Here is an 18,597-nt window from a genome sequence, read left to right as displayed (position 1 = left end):
CCTGATAAACAACAACTTTTGGTACATGATAAAAGCTCCTTGTGGTTTCTCAATTTGATCGATTAGAGCAACTATAAATAATGCAAAACATAGGCATTTCATAGTGCTTGTGGTGTGGTCTACAAATGCAGAGGCTGTTTCCAAGTCGGCAATAGTATTTCTTGAGGAAGCTCAGGTCTTTCAACGTGTGTAACAGGATACTCAGATGTTTTATCAGATTGTTGTTGCGAGTAGCTACTATCTTCTTTGCTGTGGTGTGTTGGGGCCCAGGAATCAAAGCAAAGGATGCTAACATACTACACAAAATTATCAAAAAGGCTGAGTCTGTCATCGGCTCAGAGCTTGGTACTTTGGAGGACATGGTTAGGGACAGAATGCTGGCAAAGTTGCTGGCGATTATGAACAATGATGTTCATCCCCTCCATAAAACTCTGGACAAACTCAAGAGTAGCTTTAGCAATAGGCTATTCAGCCTTCTTGCTTGAAGGAACTATATAGGAAATCATTCCTGTCTAGTGCTATTAGAGTATATAACTCATCTGTCTAGGATAGAACTGTGCTAAGTCAAGTCAAGTCATCTTTATTTATAAAGCGCTTTTTACAATGCAGATTGTGTCAAAGCAGCTTTACAGTGATAACTGGTATATAATTTTGGCTGCACAGCAGCTTTAAAGGAAAATGGTGTCAATGCAGGCAGATCAAAGCACTGTTGGATATCAAATGTCAAGTGTCCCCAACTAAGCAAGCCAAAGGCGACAGCCCAAACTCCAACAGGTGACATCATGTGGCAAATAGGTGTTAAAATGGAGAAGAAAAAAAAACCTTGGGAGAAACCAGGCTTAATCGGGGGGCCAGTTCTCCTCTGGCGAACAGTGCTTTGTTACGATTCAGGTAGCTATCATAAGTTCGATGGGATCGCAACATTCAAAGTATTTATTCCAGTTCCATCCAGTTGAGGGTCGTATTCATCACGCAGGTATGGACGGTTTGTTGAGGAGCTGTGCCACTGGCTGTCGTGTGGATGAGGCCTTCACAGTGGATGATCTAGCTGACACAATCTCTGCTGATACTTCAGGGCTGCGTTGTTGTCGTGTCAAGGCGCAGGTCCTCAATCTCACCTGAATACGGCCCGGATCCAGTTGACTACAGTAAACCTCGGAATAAACAAAGAGACTAATATTAGCATAGATGCCATTCTTCTTCTGATGTAACGAGTACATCTGGTGTTATAGGAAGTGTTCCTGGTTCCTGCTGACCTAATTTATGCAGCCTAATAATCCTTTAACGGATTTGAAAAAAATAAATTGATAATGTGTTGTGTATGCCAGGTTAAAGAGATTCGTTTTTAGTCTAGATTTAAACTGACAGTGTGTGTCTGCTTCCTGAACAATGCTAGGAAGATTGTTCCAGAGTTTAGGTGCCAAATAGGAGAAGGATCTACCACCTGCGGTTGGTTTTGATATTCTAGGTATTATCAGCTGGCCTGAATTCTGAGATCACAATAGACGTGAAGGACTATAATGCTTTAAGAGCTCGCTCAGGTACTGGGGAGCTAAACCATTTAGTGCTTTGTAAGTAATTAGCAAGATTTTAAAATCTATACGATGTTTAACAGGAAGCCAATGCAGTGTTGACAGAACTGGGCTAATATGGTCATACTTCCTGGTTCTAGTACTCTAGCTGCTGCATTTTTTACGAGCTGTAGTTTATTTATCAAGCGAGCGGAACAACCACCCAGTTGTCATGATCACCGTCAGTTCCTGTCAGTTCCCGGACTACATTTCCCATCATCCTCTTTGCCAGTCACATGCACACACTCCACACCAATCACCTGTTGCCACATACAGCTTAGCACATCATCTGGACTATAAAGGACTCACACACACACCACCTCATCGTGAAGTCTTGTTTACTATTGTAGCATTTCTGAGCGTATATTATCCTGTCTGCCTGTCTGTTGTTACCGTTCCTGCCTGTTACCCGTTATCGACCCGTTGCTGCCTGTCCTGATCCTTGCCTTGTCTGCTGTTCTGTATGATATCTGCTTGCCTTGATCTACTGTCTGTATCTTGACTACGACTCTGCCTGTCCCTTGCTGTTCCTGTTTGCTCCTGTCTTGACCCTGCCTGTACGACCACGCTCACTTTTAATAAAAGCTTTGCATTTGAATCCCTGCCTGAGTCCAGCTTCGTTACACCAGTAGAGCGTTACAGTAATCTAGCCTTGAGATCATGAACGCATGAACTAACTGTTCCGCATTTTTCATTGAGAGCATATGTCGTAGTTTAGATATATTTTTAAGATGTTAGTTAAAGGGTATGTAGTCACATGTATTCTAAGTGCTTATTGACTGTATTGAGCTGCCATGACAATTTAATTTCCCCTCTGGGATAAAGTTTATAAATAAAGTTTATCTAATCTAATCTAATCTAATCTAATGTAGAAAATCACTTCCTGCCCTCCATCTGCATTACATGTCACCCTGTGACATTGTGTGCAAACAACCTATATGTTACAAAATACATTAGCAAAGAATAGGCTTGTTTGAGATGTGCCTAGCCTCACCTGAAATGTAGGCGAGAGTAGGCGGCTGCAGTGAGGGGAGGAGTAAAAAAAGTGCAGGCAATACGGACACTTCTCTGTTCTGTATGCCAGTTAACCTTATTTGCGTGTGGACCATGTATGGCACTAAATACAGTTTTCCAGTAAAGCATAATGATTAAGGGGGGGCCTCACACAAAGAGAAGCATAGGGGCCACTGACCACTTTAATCCACCCCTGGGTATGGTTTATTAATCCGTGGGCATGATTTGTTAAACCGAGGGAACAGTTTAAGAATTCGTGAGCATGGTTTATAAACTGAGGGAACAGATTGCAAAACCATCAGCACAGAATTTTTTTTTTTTTTCTTCTCCTATAGGTGACATGCCGGGCTCTGTAGAAATCCAACCTAAATGATGACAACACAGAATAAAATACTATCACTAGTTCATCAAATCCTTTTAACAGTTTATTTTACACACTTTGTGTTTAAGTCTTCCACTTTTTTCATATTGCAAGGCTAATAATTTTCTTAATTAGCAAAGCATTTAAGCACTGTCCCAATCACCCATAATTATACATTTTGTGTTTGGGTGGATGGGACAAAATAAAAACAACCTAATGTCTAATATTTCAAAGGAATATTGATATATAATTTATTTCCCTGTTCCCTTGTTGTGTCTCCCAAAATGCCTGATGTTGGATAAACATGATTGTCCTGGTGTCCTCTCCAGTCGACATGTATGAAATCAATGCCCCGTTTTATTACAGAAAGTCATATTTCCATTAGAAACTCCATAACATTTTACTGAGATGTTGATTTATGACAATTTGAGGTTTAGTTATTATGATTGCAACATTTTGATCATATTTAAGAGTGCAAAATTAATGTCAGTCATTTTTAAAGACCAAGGAGTTCTTGTTGTCATGGTGAAACCTCCAAACATTTGATGTCATATAGATTTTTATTTACATTTTTATTTAGTTTTATTTTGGGAAGCACAAAAATAGGTCTTTGCCTTTTCACTTCAAAGGTTCCTCATAGGCCGAGACTGTTAAAAAACATTTCTTTAATTCAAAACATGATATATACATATGTACAGATTGGTCATATACAAGGCGCTATATAAATAAAGATGACGTGTCTTGTCTTTTTAAAAAAACAAAGCAAAAATGACTTTTAAATCAAAGCAAATGTGGCCGTGATGATTTGGTTCCAGTCTCGCAGTCTCTCGCGTTCTTGCTCAGACGTGGACGGGCTCTGAGTTCCCTGTCAGTTTGGGGTTGGACTTCAGGATTCGGGTCAAGTCTTCCATCAAGGACAGCAAGTATGTTATTTCCTGTCCAAATACAAAGATTATATGAACAAGTCAACTTATGAACGATTTTATAGAGCTGATTTACAACAGAACTGAATTCTGTTTGCATCACTGATTCTGTTATTTGCCTGTTTATTACCACAAAGCTGCTTTGAAACAATCTGTATTGTATAAAGCACTATATAAATGAGGTTGACTTGACTTGACTATAACAAGAACATTACAATGAACACCTCACTGCAAATGATCCAGAATTGAAGACACATGATAATAATCCTACTCTGTCTGTTACACTTCCTCACACCTGAAATCACAGACGGATTGAATCTCCTGAACTTTCCCAATCTAGATCACTTGTAATCCATTCATGCTGAAACATCTGCTCTAACGTAGGCCGTTTAGTTGGATCCCGGGCTAGGCACTGGCTAATCAGATCTGTACATTCTGTACAAATTTTAATAAGGAGAGAGCTGGTTAGTCATGACCATGTGACTTGGCATCTATGAAAATAGCATCTAAAACATGATTAATATACTGTAAAATGTTCCTTATTTTTACTTTAAAAGTGAAGTATGTGGTTTCTTACAAAATAAAGCATATTTTCAAAAGGCCCCTTCCGTGCACACCTGTTATCGATATTATTCGCTCACCTTCGGATAATGTGGAGTTCTGAAATGTAATTTTGGCCTGTGTGATTTCTCTTCTACTGCGAAAAGGACCACATGCGTTCACCATCTTGTACAACAAGACTCCTAGCGCCCAGACATTTGTTGGGATGGCGTGGAAGCGAGGTTTGGTCAGGACTTCAGGTGGGCAGTAATCCGGCGCTCCTGTAAGCAAGACATTTGCACATTTTAAAGCATCAAATAATTAGTAAGTCACTACATTCAGGTTTCCACACTCCCAAAATACTCACCAATGTATATGTCGCTCTCATAGCCATCACTACTAAATAGCTGACCACAGCCAAAGTCTATCAGCGTGAGATGAAACGTGTCTTTGTTCAACAGGAAATTCTGAGCATGGATGTCATGGTGAAAAACACCATGCTCGATGCAGTGTCGTACCGCCAGCAGAGCCTGTAGCATGATGACCTGTGCGGCTGGTTCACACAGCTGAGGGTTACGGGTGATGAAGTCATGCAGGCTCCCGCAGGGTTCCGGGTACTCCATAACGAGAGTGAATGTTTGAGGATGTTCAAACCACTCGTATAGATGTATGACGAAGGGGCTTATGGGTTCTCGCCTCATCATCAGCAGCAGCGCCACTTCAGTAACCAGAGGTTTGGGATGCCCAGGCTAGAGAAAAGTAGTAGACAGAAGGTTAGCTGGGTAAAAATCTGAAGAAAACAGATCATTTTTAAATGTAATTTTCTTTGATCTTTTCAGCTCAAAGTTATTTGGTGCCTCTAGGCTTATTTGTCAATCACATTCACACCTGATGCTTCCTACGGGTGTATCAACTACAATAATCTGCACTTAAACAACTAAATACATATTCAGGTTTTGGCCAACTTACAATATGAAGATAACGATCGTTGTCAATCTTGAGCATCTGCTTGATGGCAACCTGCAAAAAACAAACAAACAACAACAACAAAAAAAAAAATCAATAACAGTAACAGTATTCAAGCACCTGATCTTGCACTAAGTATTGAACCATCTGTGTAAATTGTTTTAAATATGTTTTGATGCATGCAAGAGCAAAATGTTTGTATAATTTGGTAAGATTGACCTTTTTGCCATCAAATTTGCGGGTTCCCTTGTACACCCTGCCAAATCCTCCAGATCCAAGCATCTCTCCCACGTTATACAGAGACTCAAAGGACTCTGAAACACAAACATGAAAATATAAGAAATATATGAGATTGTTAGATCCATTGTTTTATTTAAAAAATATCAGTGCTGGTTGTGTCGAGAAAATCATATTAAAATGGGAAAATAATATTGACAAAATAACGTTGGAGAAATAATGACTGCTGATTTACCGTTAATTGGCTTGACGCGGGAGTGATCTGGAGCAGGTGATGGTGGCTCGGGATCAGGCTCTGGCTCCAGATCTGGTGGAGGGACATCAGGCTCCACAACATTCACATGACTACAGGGGCAACAGCACCGGAAAGGACTCTTCATCGCCTTCCACAGCCTGTTGAGGAAAGAACAAATTATTTTCCTCTTCCTGCGTTCTGTAGGTTTTTCTGAAATGAAGAACAATTGAAAACAACTATTAGAAACATCTCTGACATCAAATCAAGCAATGATATAATAACATAATGTACATTTTACTGTTAAATTCTTATCTGTAATGTTACAAATCCAAATGAATGGAAATATTTTCAAGCCATCAGCCTGACTTCTGCTTAATGCCAGAATAAATGTCCCAAAATCTCATTTCACAATATTAATAGTCATTTTATTTTACAATTATCACAATGTAGTTATTTTTCTTTTATTGAAAAGAGAACATACATTTCCAGGCTTCATTTGGGCAACACAACTTCATTTTGGACAATTTTGTGTGTATTTGACAATTCAGGAGCAAGAAGTCATGAAATAAAATTCTGTTTGGGATCGTATGCCGTCTGAGAAGAGGATTTCTGTGCGCATGTTTTGGGTGTGTGTCAGACAGCGCAAGTACCATTGATCTGTCCACTTTACACCGCCCGGCCTTATTTCAATCTCACCTGTTGAGCTCTCGCTCACAGGAGAAGCCTCCATGGCACCCTGGGCAGTTAGGCCACTTGACGTCTCCTTTGGCTCAGCAGGAACTTGACCTGGCAGCGGAGGGCACAGCAATCCATCGAAGCTGTCGGACCTGGACACTGCATCAACGTTGATGTGAACCTGACCTGTGGACATAGAAACAGCCTCAGAAGACAGAGGTGTTAAATATCCAGGAAGCTCCTGGCTCTGTGTCTGGCAGCGGATCCTGATCATCAGAACTGGGTCTGCAAACATCACATAGTTAGTTATGTTGTAACAATAATCAATAATCAATGTCAGTGGGTCAATTACAAATTGTTACTTCAGTTACAAGGAATCAAATTCATCTGATCACTTGGGGGATCAAATGGGTTACCTGGCACAATTTTCTTCACATTAATGTAGGCAATCATTTTACAACATAATACCTTAACATACCATAAAAAAATGAAAAACTAAAGCAATCACCTCCTATTTCACCCATCGACATCTTCCTGCAATAAAAACTATACAAAATACAATACAAGATGCAATACAATAAAATACAACTCTCCTCAGAAATACTCCTCCCAAGAAAAAATAAATAAATAAATAAAATAAAACAAAAATTAATAAAAAAATTAAATAAAAACAAACTCCTTCTAAACTAAGAGAAGAACAATAAAATAAAAGTATCCTCAAAAATAATAGGAACTCTTTCAAAAATATAACTTTCTATAAAAAGGATATATCCTGCGATGTCTTCTAGAATAAAAGTCTCCTCTCAGAAATCCTCCGAACAGCTTCAAAGTCACAAGATTCGCACAGAAAATAGTCTGCAAAAGTCTGTAAATTCGCCTCGTCTCTCAACCAACAGGCAGTGATCGGTTCGAGTGTATATATTCAGTCAGAATTCATAACACGCGTCGCTATAGCAACTAAAATTTGAAACTCATATTGCATGCACGCACGTGCGCATGAGAAGAGCGCGTGAGCTCACATCAAATCTGAACACATTTATTGACTGTTTCAAACTTAATTTTGACGTTTTCTTTAATATATATATATATATATATATATATATATATATATATATATATATATATATATATTTTTTTTTTTTTTTTTTTTTTTTTTTTAATTCACCCATTTTAACATTTGGGTGATTGGGACACAACGTTTGGGTGATTGGGTGATCTTTCCATTGATTTAGGGTAGTTTAAGCATATGTACTGTATTGCACATGTTAGTTCATACTTTGATATCATTTTATATGCAATATTTCCTTTTCTGTTTATCATCAAGAGTCTATGTTTATGTTTGTTCAACTTTATCTATTTTAAATCCACCTACAAAAGAAGGTTTGAAGTCCAAAAGTCATTGAAAACTTTTAAAAATCAATTAAACAAGTGAAAAAAAAGAAGCTAAAATTCATACAAAAAAAAAAAGAAAAAAGAAAAGAAAAGTAAACTGATGCAAAACTTCTTTTTTTTTTTTTTTTTTTTTTGGTAACGTTTGGATGAGATGTTGGGTGGGCCCATCACCAATTAACTGTCTGACAAACAAATGTAACCTTTGGCACTTTTGGTATTGTAATTGTATTATTATAATAATAATAATATGATATTAAAATTAATATGATAGTTTCTTCCTTACATCTGCTATAACAGTGTTTCTCAAACTGGGGTACGCGTACCCCTGGGGGTACGTGAGGTGACAAAAGGGGGTACGCGAACAAAATGCGGAGTAGTTAATTTAACTCTACCATACCTTAAAATAATATTTAAACCGAGCATGTATTTCTAACTGGCAAAATGCCGTAAATCAATTACATTTAATCAAATTACCTCATATTTTGCAGTCTAAAATGACTGCATCCACACAAGCAGCATGCATATGATAGATTGCGTGCCGAATCTGCTGCCTTAAATCGCGCTAAATTACTGCCGTTCTCGACAATGCACCTTTGTAAAAGTGGGGATTTAGCACTTGCATGAAGAACAAATATAGACACAGATAGTGGATTTATATCAATTTAAGACTCAAACTTTCTTCGATACAAAAACATACCTTGTGTGAGTTCTTGTAGGCCTATTTAATGTTGATAACAAGGAAGAATCCATTTGTACCCAAATATACATTTTCGTTTAGCATGCAAGAGATTCTGGGTTGTATGATTGTATGATTTTTTTTTTCTCTCATTAAAACCAAAGATGTTCGTCAGTGATTGTATATCAAAAGCAGGGACACGTTTATTTGTATTTTGTTTTGTGATTCAACGTAACGAATAGAGAGTCTCTGCAACAGTTAAGCGATAGATTGAAGCGCTCGTCCGTGTGAACACTGCGCAGCGTGCACGAGCGCCAAGAGAACACTGTTGCGCCTCTGATAACAGCGACAACGAGCACTCAACATGATTTCAAAAACAACACATCCCAGCGCCAGATCGCCTATTATTAACTCAAATTGATAATCAACTAGAGGTGTTTCTTTTGTATTAGATATCCGCGAGATGTTTCAAAAAGTGGTGGGGACAATATCGACCCTTTCAAAAAGTGGTGGGGACATGTCCCACCCGCAAATTACGCCTATGATTCTATGGTCCAATTAGTATTTGGTATTTTCACCCCATAATGGCGTCCGCGCTACCGGAGCGCTTTCTAGTGGCTGTTGCCATAGCTGTTGCCCAAAAAATATCAGAGTGTCGCCTCTTGGGTTCTAAGCTCTTTGACGTTAGGTGGCGGTAATGTTCCTAGGAGTGAACAGCCATTAACAACAAGAAGAAGATAACCGGAAGTAGAATGTGTTTCATAGAGAGGCGCTACAGACAGTGTGCGCTGTAGTTATGCGACTGTATGTATCATACAGTGAAGATTTACTCATATTCACAGTATCTTCATTAGTTATTGTGTAATGGCGGCAGGAGGAGCGACGCATGTGGGGGATGTGGAGGAGGACGCGTCTCAGCTCATGTTTCCTAAAGGTGAGAGTTAACTTATACAAAACGAACGAATCACACCATCAGCTCTTTATCATGGACAATAAGCTCGTCAGCTGCACACATTCGCTCTGTACTGTATGTTTTTGTGTACTAAGACAATTTCAACTTAGTATCTATCACACACCCTGCAGTGCTTTCTCCAAAATGTGAGGAAATTGATATATTATCATTACATTACCTTGTTTTTTGTTAGAGACTGTCAGGTTGCGTGTTATTGTTTTGTTGGATTTCACTTAACTCACTTGGTTAAGTGTAGTTTTGAGTCTTGTTTTCAGAATGCAGAGGTGTGTGGTTCATTTCAGAAGCTGACTGATGTTTCATTTGTCTCAGAGTTTGAGAACGCAGAGACGCTGCTGAACTCTGAGGTTCACATGTTGCTGGAGCATCGCAAGCAGCAGAATGAAAGCGCGGAGGATGAGCAGGAGCTGTCAGAGGTCTTCATGAAGACCCTCAACTACACCGCCAGATTCAGCCGTTTCAAGAACAGAGAGACCATCGCCAGTGTGCGCAGGTCAGCATGCTTTACACAAGCTGTCTAGAACACACAGAACACTAATCACAGAGACGCAGACAGCAGAACATCTATTCAGATATAAACTCGAAATTCTGAGGGAGAAAAAAGTCTGAATTGTGAGGTAAAGTCTCAATTATCTTTATTGTTTTATTTATTTTTATCCCATTTTTTATTTTTATAGTCTAAGTAATCCAGTCAGCTGATTGTTATGCAAAAGAAACCTCTTCAGGGTGATACAAGACCCCGCTATGAAATTATCTTATGCTTATTATGCAGCTCGTTGCCACATATGCAAATAATTGAAAACAGAATATTAATCTGATGTTTCATTACCTTAAAATAACTTGCTTATACCTGAGGGCTGTTTCAAAAAACAAGATTAGAAAACAAGCCAGGCTTATTTTAGTTAGTCAGACTTGTTGTCAGCGAATTCTGTTTCATAAAACAAACTTAAATTAGTTCAAACTCAGTTACTCTGGCAACTTATGCTGGGAAACTAGCCTGGTCCAGGGCAGGCTAACTGTCAGGCTAAGCTGAGCTCCTCTAACACTGACCAATAGGAACGCAAAGATATTACAGCTGACTCTCTCGCATACATATATTTATTTATATATATATATATATATATAGAGAGAGAGAGAGAATTCAGGTTGATTGGGACACTTTTTCCCAGTCATTTCAATAGCAAAACGTGTCCCAATCAACATGAATTCACTATACACACACACACACACACACACACACACACACATATATATATATATATATATATATATATATATATATATATATATATGTGTGTGTGTAACCTACAGCTTTTCGTTTCTAACTGGCTAAATGTTTTGTGCCCAATATTTAATTAGATTGTTTTAAAATATATGGATAAATTTCTCTCTGGTTTTGTTTGCCAGCTGTAGTACCTTTTATGGTTATTAGAAGAGCAGAAATTAAAATCACACAATTAAAAATTAAAATAAATATGCACAGACTAAATTATAATTGGTAAGATGAATCTAAACTCAGTAATTGGCCCAAAGTATATTGATTTACCCCATTACAATAGTCCATTTACAGTTACTATCATAAAAATACACTTACTTGTAGGTTTAAAATTGTACATAAGGCACATTTAATGTCCAACATCAAATATTTTAGTGAAATGTATATTTTAGAATTCTTGCTCTTCTATTGCGTCCTGTCTGTTTAGCGCACAGCGGCGCTCATTCACTGTGAAGTTTAGCAGCAAAATGGAAATATTTGCATGACTTTCTAACATTTACAGATGGAGAATAAACTTGTGAAAAGTAAGTTATGCATTGAGGAAAGCACCATGTCTCAAATGCATAAAATAGCACAAAATGTATGCCGTTTCCTATGGTGGATCGATTTGATCCATGATCGACCTCTAGGGCTGCTTAAAAAAAGCATGCACGTGAAATTATCTTGACTAGGAAACCTGGAGCGGGACTGCGTGAACTTCAATTACGTTTTATGAAACCGCTTTAGCCCAAACTCATTTGTTAGGTTAATTCAAGTCAGGCTTTGGAGTTTAATCCTTGCTTTTCTTAGCGTCTTTTATGAAACAGCCCTCCGGTCTGTTATCAGTTGTAGCTGTTGTTGTGGTGGAATAACAGACCACTAGATGGTCTGTGATAGGTGTGATTTGAAGAATCATAGAGTATTACAGCAGGGAGCCATGTAAAAATATAAAAGGATGATGCATGGTTCTGCTGTAAGCATGGACAAGTTTGTGAAAGGACTGCCAGTGTCGGGTAAATGTGCGACAAATTCCTTACAGTAAATTGATGTCTTATTATATTTCTGGCACAACTAACTTCTGATTTACAACGTTCTCTATGATGTGTCTAGTGTAGACAGTAGGGATGGGCGATATATCGCATGCGATTGTCACGCGCATTTCGTCAGTAAAGCCGGTTCCCTGATTACTGCTAAATCGCCATCACCTGCTTTCAAATGGAGTGCCATTTAATAGACAGAGCCGTAGTTCACTGACAAGCTACGCAATATCACGTTCATTATCAAAGGCGATTCATCTGCGATAATGAATGCGAAATTGCGTAGCTTGTCAGTGATCTACGGTTCTGTCTATTAAATGGCGCTCCATTTGAAAGCAGGTGATGGTTTATGTGTGGTTTAAAATCCTATTCAAATTTAATTTCTGGAAATCAGTTTCAGTCTGACTGCTCTGATCAGATTTTGCATGGTTTATGTGACTTTGGCTATGTTTAAATTGTCAGTCCAAAACCGATTATTTGTGTATCCGATTGGAATCTGATCTAAATTATTGACTGTCCACATTGTGTATTAAATTTTAACGTGACAGACTGTAAAAAATAAAAGTAAACTCTGACATTATACCCAAAAATTCTTCATACAGTGGAATACCAGTAAAATTGATAAATTGGAACCAAAAATTATTCAGACACTTTGACCTGACCATGTTTTGCTTGTGTTATCTGACATAATTAAGATTTTTTTTTTTCTGACACAGTTTAACTCTGAGATCTTATCATATTGTATTACCATTTTTTTAAACTATAGTGAATAAACTGTATTAATGAATGAAATGTTCAAGGTGTCTGAATATATTTATATGTTGTTCTGATTTGCTATCATATATGTATATTGTATATATATATATGTATATATATATATCAGCTATAGACACTAACCAGTGCCACTATATTAGTCAGACCTCTGCCATTATTACAAACATCTTTTAGGATAGGTGCCGTTGTGGAAATATGCTACCATGCCATCATCATCTATTTGTTTTTCATATATCTTAAAAGTTTTTACAATCTTTCGTATTACAATTACATCAAGCATCAAATGTGGAAATCGCGTGCACCATAACACCAACAGCAGAACGGTTATCCAAACAACAGAGAAATGTACAACACTCACGTTACAGTGTGTGTATTCACACACACACACACGCTTGATGCTGTCTACCTTTACATTAGCCACAGTAACTGGGCTGTATTGGCCCACGTTGAGGAAACAGTCGTCGGTGAAATGTTTGGCACAGACATACAAACTTTGGGAAGTTTTATCAGCGTATTACCAGAGAAAATAAAATTAACCCATGTTTCTTCATAGGCTCGGATGAAGGAACTAAAAAAATACTTTGGTTTTCGTTTGTACATCCAAACACTGAACAACTGCCATGCATCGCTCGTTTGCAAGCCATGATGTCTCTCGAGGAAAAAAAAAGTATTGCGCTCACCTTCCACTGTAGTAGCTCATTTTCTCATGGGCGGGCAAAGCACAGAAAGGGGAGGTAACCTTTCCCCGTGTGACGACATATAGGGAAGATTCCAGATTGGGCCATCTGAGCTTTCATATTCTCAAAGGCGAAGCAAAATACCCAGGGCTCATCGTCTTTTCTAGCCACTGGAGGTCCATAGGCAGGCTAGGGGAACTCATATTAATGTTAAAAAATCTCATAAAGTGAAATTTTCATGCCATGGGACCTTTAAATATATACATGTATGTGTAAACACAACATGCAGTTTTTAAATGAAGGTTTTTATTATGAAGGGAAAACAAAATCCAAACCCACATGGCCCTGTGTGGCCCTGTCTGATGTTCCTGTTCTTCATCTGAGAGTCAGACAGCTGCCAATCAGTATCCTTTCAAACGTTTTGAACAACTCAGAACGTCAGTGGAGAAAGGCTTATAGTTCATCATAACATCGTAATAGACTCGCTATATTGATAAATTGACACAATTTTTCAAATCAACAGAAAATTTACCGGGATAACCTGGCTTCTCTCGAGACTTTCCTGCTTCAGAACAGTCATAATTAATGATATGCTAAAGTCTGCCGGCACGTTGTTGTGATTGGTTACAAGGTAGTCTGTGACGTCACAAACACCCACGATTTCAAACCGCGGGTTTTTGGTTTACTGCAGTTTTAAACATAAAATACTCAGCAATAGTGCTGACTTATGAATTTGCACATGGTTTGTCTTAAAGCTTATTAAAAACACTACATAGACATATAAACAACATTTAAAAACTTGATTTTCACCACAGGGGGTCTTTAAATAGACCGACCTGCCTGACAAAGTAAAGTAGACCAAAAGATCCTCAAAAACTACACATCATGTTGAGATCCAAAGAATTTCAGGAACAAATGAGAAAGAAAGTAATTGAGATCTATCGGTCTGGAAAAGGTTATAAAGCCATTTCTAAAGCTTTGGGACTCCAGCGAACCACAGTGAGAGCCATTATCCTCAAATGGCGAAAACATGAAACAGTGGTGAACCTTCCCAGGAGTGGCCGACCGACCAAAATTACCACGAGTGCAGCGACGACTCATCCAAGAGGTCACAAAAGACCGCACAACAACATCCGAAGAACTGCAGGCCTCACTTGCCTCAGTTAAGGTCAGTGTTCATGACTCCACCATAAGAAAGAGACAGGGAAAAAATGGCCTGCATGGCAGAGTTCCAAGATGAAAACCGCTGCTGAGCAAAAAGAGGCTCGTCTCAGTTTTGCCAGAAAACATCTTGATGATCCCGAAGACTTTTGGGAAAATACTCTGTGGACTGACGAGACAAAAGTTGAACTTTTTGGAAGGTGTGTGTCCCATTACGTCTGGCATAAAAGTAACACAGAATTTCAGAAAAAGAACATCATACCAACAGTAAAATATGGTGGTGGTAGTGTGATGGTCTGGGGACCTGCTGCTTCAGGACCTGGAAGACTTGCTGTGATAAATGGAACCATGAATTCTGCTGTCTACCAAAAAATCCTGAAGGACAATATCCGGCCATCTGTTCGTGACCTCAAGCTGAAGTGAATTTGGGTTCTGCAGCAGGACAATGACCCAAAACACACCAGCAAGTCCACCTCTGAATGGCTGAAGAAAAATAAAATGAAAACTTTGGAGTGGCCTAGTCAAAGTCCTGACCTCAGTCCTATTGAGGTCCTATTCGTTCATGCTCGAAAACCCTCCAATGTGGCTGAATTACAACAATTCTGCAAAGATGAGTGGGCCAAAATTCCTCCACAGCACTGTAATAGACTCATTGCAAGTTATCGCAAACGCTTGATTGCAGTTGTTGCTGCTAAGGGTGGCCCAACCAGTTATTAGGTTTAGGGGCAAACACTTTTTCACAGGGCCATGTGGGTTTGGATTTTGTTTTTCCTACATAATAAAAACCTTCATTTGAAAACTGTTTACTTGTGTTATCTTTGATTCATATTTAAATTTGTTTGATGATCTGAAACATTAAAATGTGCACACAAAAAAATCAGGAAGGGGCAAGCACTTTTTCACACTACTGTATTATGTAAACAGTTTTATTTTGGATGTGATTAATCATTTGACAGCACTATTTTGGTGTCCTGTGTTAGCATGATGATGTTTTGTGTAAAAACTGGAAATTTTATTAAATTTTTTTACACAGAGATATAATGTGGGATATAATATTACGATTTTTTCCCAAAATCGTAATATAAACTGAATGGAATGTTTCTGAAATTTAGATTAGGTTTGTTTTCTTGTTTTTTCTTGTACTTGTATAATTTTACTGTAATTTAGTGAATATTACATTGCTGATAACTGTGGCCTTGTTTTACAGCTTACTTCTGCAGAAAAAACTTCACAAGTTTGAATTGGCAAGTTTAGCAAATCTGTGTCCTGAGGCTGCAGAAGAGGCCAAAGCCCTCATCCCAAGGTTGGTCATTATAATGTGGAGAATTACTTAGTTTGGACAATCTCATGCCTGTGTACACAAAACTGTTATACTGTATACACAAAACTGTTATATCAAAACTGTTATTTACACTATTGGGCCACAGTAAAAATGTTGGCAGAGCAAGTAAAAATCTGAACTATTGGCCCAGCTGGGCCAACAGAAATCATTATTATCGAAGCTCAAAGTGCTCTTTAAAGTGCACCTTTGATGTAGTGTGTACTAAAGCTGTTTGTGAATGTAAAATGTCTGCAAAGTTTCAAAGATCAAAGTGCAGATAAATGGAGTTATTGTCTCCCAAAAGAAAGAAGCGATTCTGATCTGCCTGAAACGAGTTGTCATTAATTACAGTCTTACTTCCTGCTCGAAACTACGTAGGTTTGTAACAAATTGGCATAATGATGTATGTATAAATCTATGTATAAATCGAGGGAACGAATTAGTATATCATGCACACAATTTATTTATTCTTGCTTGTCATGTGCGGGCTCCGTATATATATTTGCACGTATTGCATGTCAAATAATTAACTGCACTTGAAGCTTTCGTAAGATTAAAAATGAAAACACCCAAAACTGTATATGGCACGAACTGTGTGGTGATGATACGTGAAATTCTGTAGAGAACGTCGGACAGCGTGCTGTGGGGACGTAATGACGTTTGCCATTAATCGATCTAAGTTCTATAACATGTAAAATTGGAACATGAATGGAATATTCTAAAAGCAACTCATGTAAACACCTTAATCATAATATTGTCTTATTCAGAATAAGGTCAGTAATTAGATTACTGCTGTCCATGTAAACGTAGCCATTGTCTACTTTGACCCTCGAACAGTGAAGTGGTGGCTGAGACTGTAAGAGTTTGGTTGTTGTTCATGTCAAGAATACACTGTTTTCTGCTGCCAAAGCAAATCCACTTTCATGCACTTCCAAAGGATGAGACCAGTGCTTCCCACACATAGACTTTACTTGGGTGGGCCGCACACATATAATAACGGCCGCCCAAGTATATTCGGAGACACATTTTTGCTTTTATTATTTTTATCCTCTTATACTTTTATATCCGCGCAAGATTATGAAACCATCCGCGATCGATTAACTAGTCGTTTCGTACCTGCTCGTTATGTGTGCGTCAGAGCTGTTTACTCCCACTAACATTCAAACGGGCGCTGCATTTTGCAAAGTCACAAGGGGGCGCTGTTGCGCGTTCTACAAGCTCACGCGACAGCGCTTCAGACTGCTTCAAAGTGATTCTCAATTAGGGCTGGGCGATATATCGAAGGCGATTCATCTGCGATAATGAACGCGATATTGCGTAGCTTATCAGTGAACTACTTCTCTGTCTATTAAATGCCGCTCCATTTGAAAGCAGGTGATGGTGATTTAGCGGTAATCAGGGAACCGGCTTTACTGACAAAATGCGCGTGACAATTGCATGCGATATATCGCCCAGCCCTATTCTCAATCAATGAAAAGCACACATTTATGCCAAGCGATTGCTAATGCTCAAGTTGATGAATTATTACAATGTCTACTTTATGGCCTTTATATAAAATGTTTTAGATGATTGTAAGAATCTGAAGGATCAGCCTGCAATAGTACAGACATTTCAAAATAAGAGTCCCAGTGTATTTCGGGCTTGTTTATAATTAAAAGTCACACGCTAAGTTTTTTCTTTTTCTTTTCGGCATTATTGGTATTTTGATTACACAAATTGTATTTAATTTGATTTCCATTTAATTCATAGTAAATTATTGTAGTCTCGCCCACAGGAAGAAAACACTAAGAACATTATTTGACACATGTATTATTCATTTTATAAATTTTACTAGTAAAATCTTTATCCCATTCACTGAGAGACACTATATGACAGCAAGGAGAACATAGGAAAATGTAAACCATTTAATAATAATAATAATAATGCATAATATTAGTATGTAATTAAATGTAATATGTAATTAAAATTAATTTCAATAAATAAAAATACTGTTAAAAATCACACATTATTTGTTTGTCACATGTAGTAGACCATTTTTGTGTCGTGGGAAATAGGAGGATTTTTCGCCCGGCTACCACTGCAAGTATATTTCAAATCTGTGGGAAGCGCTGGAGACTGTTACGTTCTTTAAACTATAGGCTTATCTGTAAGATTATATTTCTTAGAGAAATAAGATTATAAGTTGTAAGATTGTAAGATTATATTTCTTATTTCTTAGATTTGCACACTGATGTCACTGATGCATTTAACATCACAAACACAAATCTGACTCTCTGCTTTTGAGGTTCATTTACTTTATTCATTTAATGTGGTGTTTTTTTTCTTTCTAGCTTGGAAGGCCGGTTTGAGGATGAGGAGTTACAACAAATCCTGGATGACATTCAGACCAAACGCAGCTTCCAGTATTGAGCTGCCAACTCTCATTCAGTCAGAATGATGTTCACTTTGCTTTCTCTAATGGCTCTTTAGAGCATCAGTTTCCCTGTCCTTTGTATGTCTTTATATATTGCCACCATTGTTCAATTCTGTAGTTGCTTAACATGCTATTGTTTCGAGAAATAAAGTGTTTTTGATAAAAATGACAGTGTATCTTAATCTCATGCTGCCGTGTCACTGTGCAAAATGAATCATTACTGTACAAAAGAACTATCAATAATTGATATTAATTCAGATATGGGGTATCATGAGAATGTTATGGTCTGCTTAAACCCAAAGAATTCATTAAAATTACATTTTTACAAAAAAAAAAAAGTTATTAAAAAAATGCAGCACCGAACTTGAATGTCACTACCGAAACAATAAAAGTTTTAGC

At 37.9% G+C, this 18,597-nt stretch overlaps 2 protein-coding genes across 4 annotated transcripts; one reads left to right on the top strand and one right to left on the bottom strand.

The window, feature by feature from the left end:
• Window positions 1–3,494: 3,494 nt before the first annotated feature.
• LOC125251831 (serine/threonine-protein kinase pim-2-like) lies at window positions 3,495–7,511 on the bottom strand. Of its 3 annotated transcripts, XM_048164926.1 has the most exons (9): window positions 7,031–7,509; window positions 6,544–6,807; window positions 5,848–6,057; window positions 5,595–5,689; window positions 5,379–5,429; window positions 4,777–5,158; window positions 4,511–4,690; window positions 4,165–4,304; window positions 3,495–3,881 (listed from the first exon to the last, which is right to left on the bottom strand). In XM_048164926.1, exons 1-8 carry the CDS (start codon window positions 7,050–7,052, stop codon window positions 4,171–4,173), a joined length of 1,338 nt encoding a protein of 445 aa, XP_048020883.1. In that variant the 5' UTR covers window positions 7,053–7,509; the 3' UTR covers window positions 3,495–3,881; window positions 4,165–4,170. The 3 variants fall into 3 exon arrangements, with proteins under 3 accessions (XP_048020883.1, XP_048020882.1, XP_048020884.1); XM_048164925.1 differs by lacking the exon at window positions 4,165–4,304 and having other exon boundaries at window positions 7,031–7,511; XM_048164927.1 differs by lacking the exon at window positions 4,165–4,304 and having other exon boundaries at window positions 6,544–6,708; window positions 7,031–7,510.
• A 1,794-nt stretch (window positions 7,512–9,305) lies between these two features.
• polr2d (RNA polymerase II subunit D) lies at window positions 9,306–18,367 on the top strand. Its single transcript, XM_048163021.1, has 4 exons — window positions 9,306–9,524; window positions 9,873–10,053; window positions 15,672–15,767; window positions 18,116–18,367. Exons 1-4 carry the CDS (start codon window positions 9,455–9,457, stop codon window positions 18,192–18,194), a joined length of 426 nt encoding a protein of 141 aa, XP_048018978.1. The 5' UTR covers window positions 9,306–9,454; the 3' UTR covers window positions 18,195–18,367.
• Window positions 18,368–18,597: the final 230 nt, after the last annotated feature.

The sequence above is a fragment of the Megalobrama amblycephala genome, linkage group LG17, assembly GCF_018812025.1.
Source record: "Megalobrama amblycephala isolate DHTTF-2021 linkage group LG17, ASM1881202v1, whole genome shotgun sequence".
Lineage (NCBI taxonomy): Eukaryota > Metazoa > Chordata > Actinopteri > Cypriniformes > Xenocyprididae > Megalobrama > Megalobrama amblycephala.
This window is presented reverse-complemented; position numbering and strand designations above follow the sequence as displayed.

What these genes read in the sequence shown, in the direction of transcription:
- LOC125251831 (XM_048164925.1), bottom strand. Translation starts at nt 7,052, where the DNA reads ATGTCGATGGGTGAAATAGGAG. An exon ending in GTCGATGGGTGAAATAGGAG is followed by an intron (nt 6,808 to 7,030) that starts GTGATTGCTTTA and finishes TGATGTTTGCAG; the next exon opens with ACCCAGTTCTGATGATCAGG. An exon ending in ACGATCGTTATCTTCATATT is followed by an intron (nt 5,159 to 5,378) that starts GTAAGTTGGCCA and finishes ACTTTTCTCTAG; the next exon opens with CCTGGGCATCCCAAACCTCT.
- polr2d (XM_048163021.1), top strand. Translation starts at nt 9,455, where the DNA reads ATGGCGGCAGGAGGAGCGACGCATGTGGGGGATGTGGAGGAGGACGCG. An exon ending in TCAGCTCATGTTTCCTAAAG is followed by an intron (nt 9,525 to 9,872) that starts GTGAGAGTTAAC and finishes CATTTGTCTCAG; the next exon opens with AGTTTGAGAACGCAGAGACG. An exon ending in ACCATCGCCAGTGTGCGCAG is followed by an intron (nt 10,054 to 15,671) that starts GTCAGCATGCTT and finishes CTTGTTTTACAG; the next exon opens with CTTACTTCTGCAGAAAAAAC.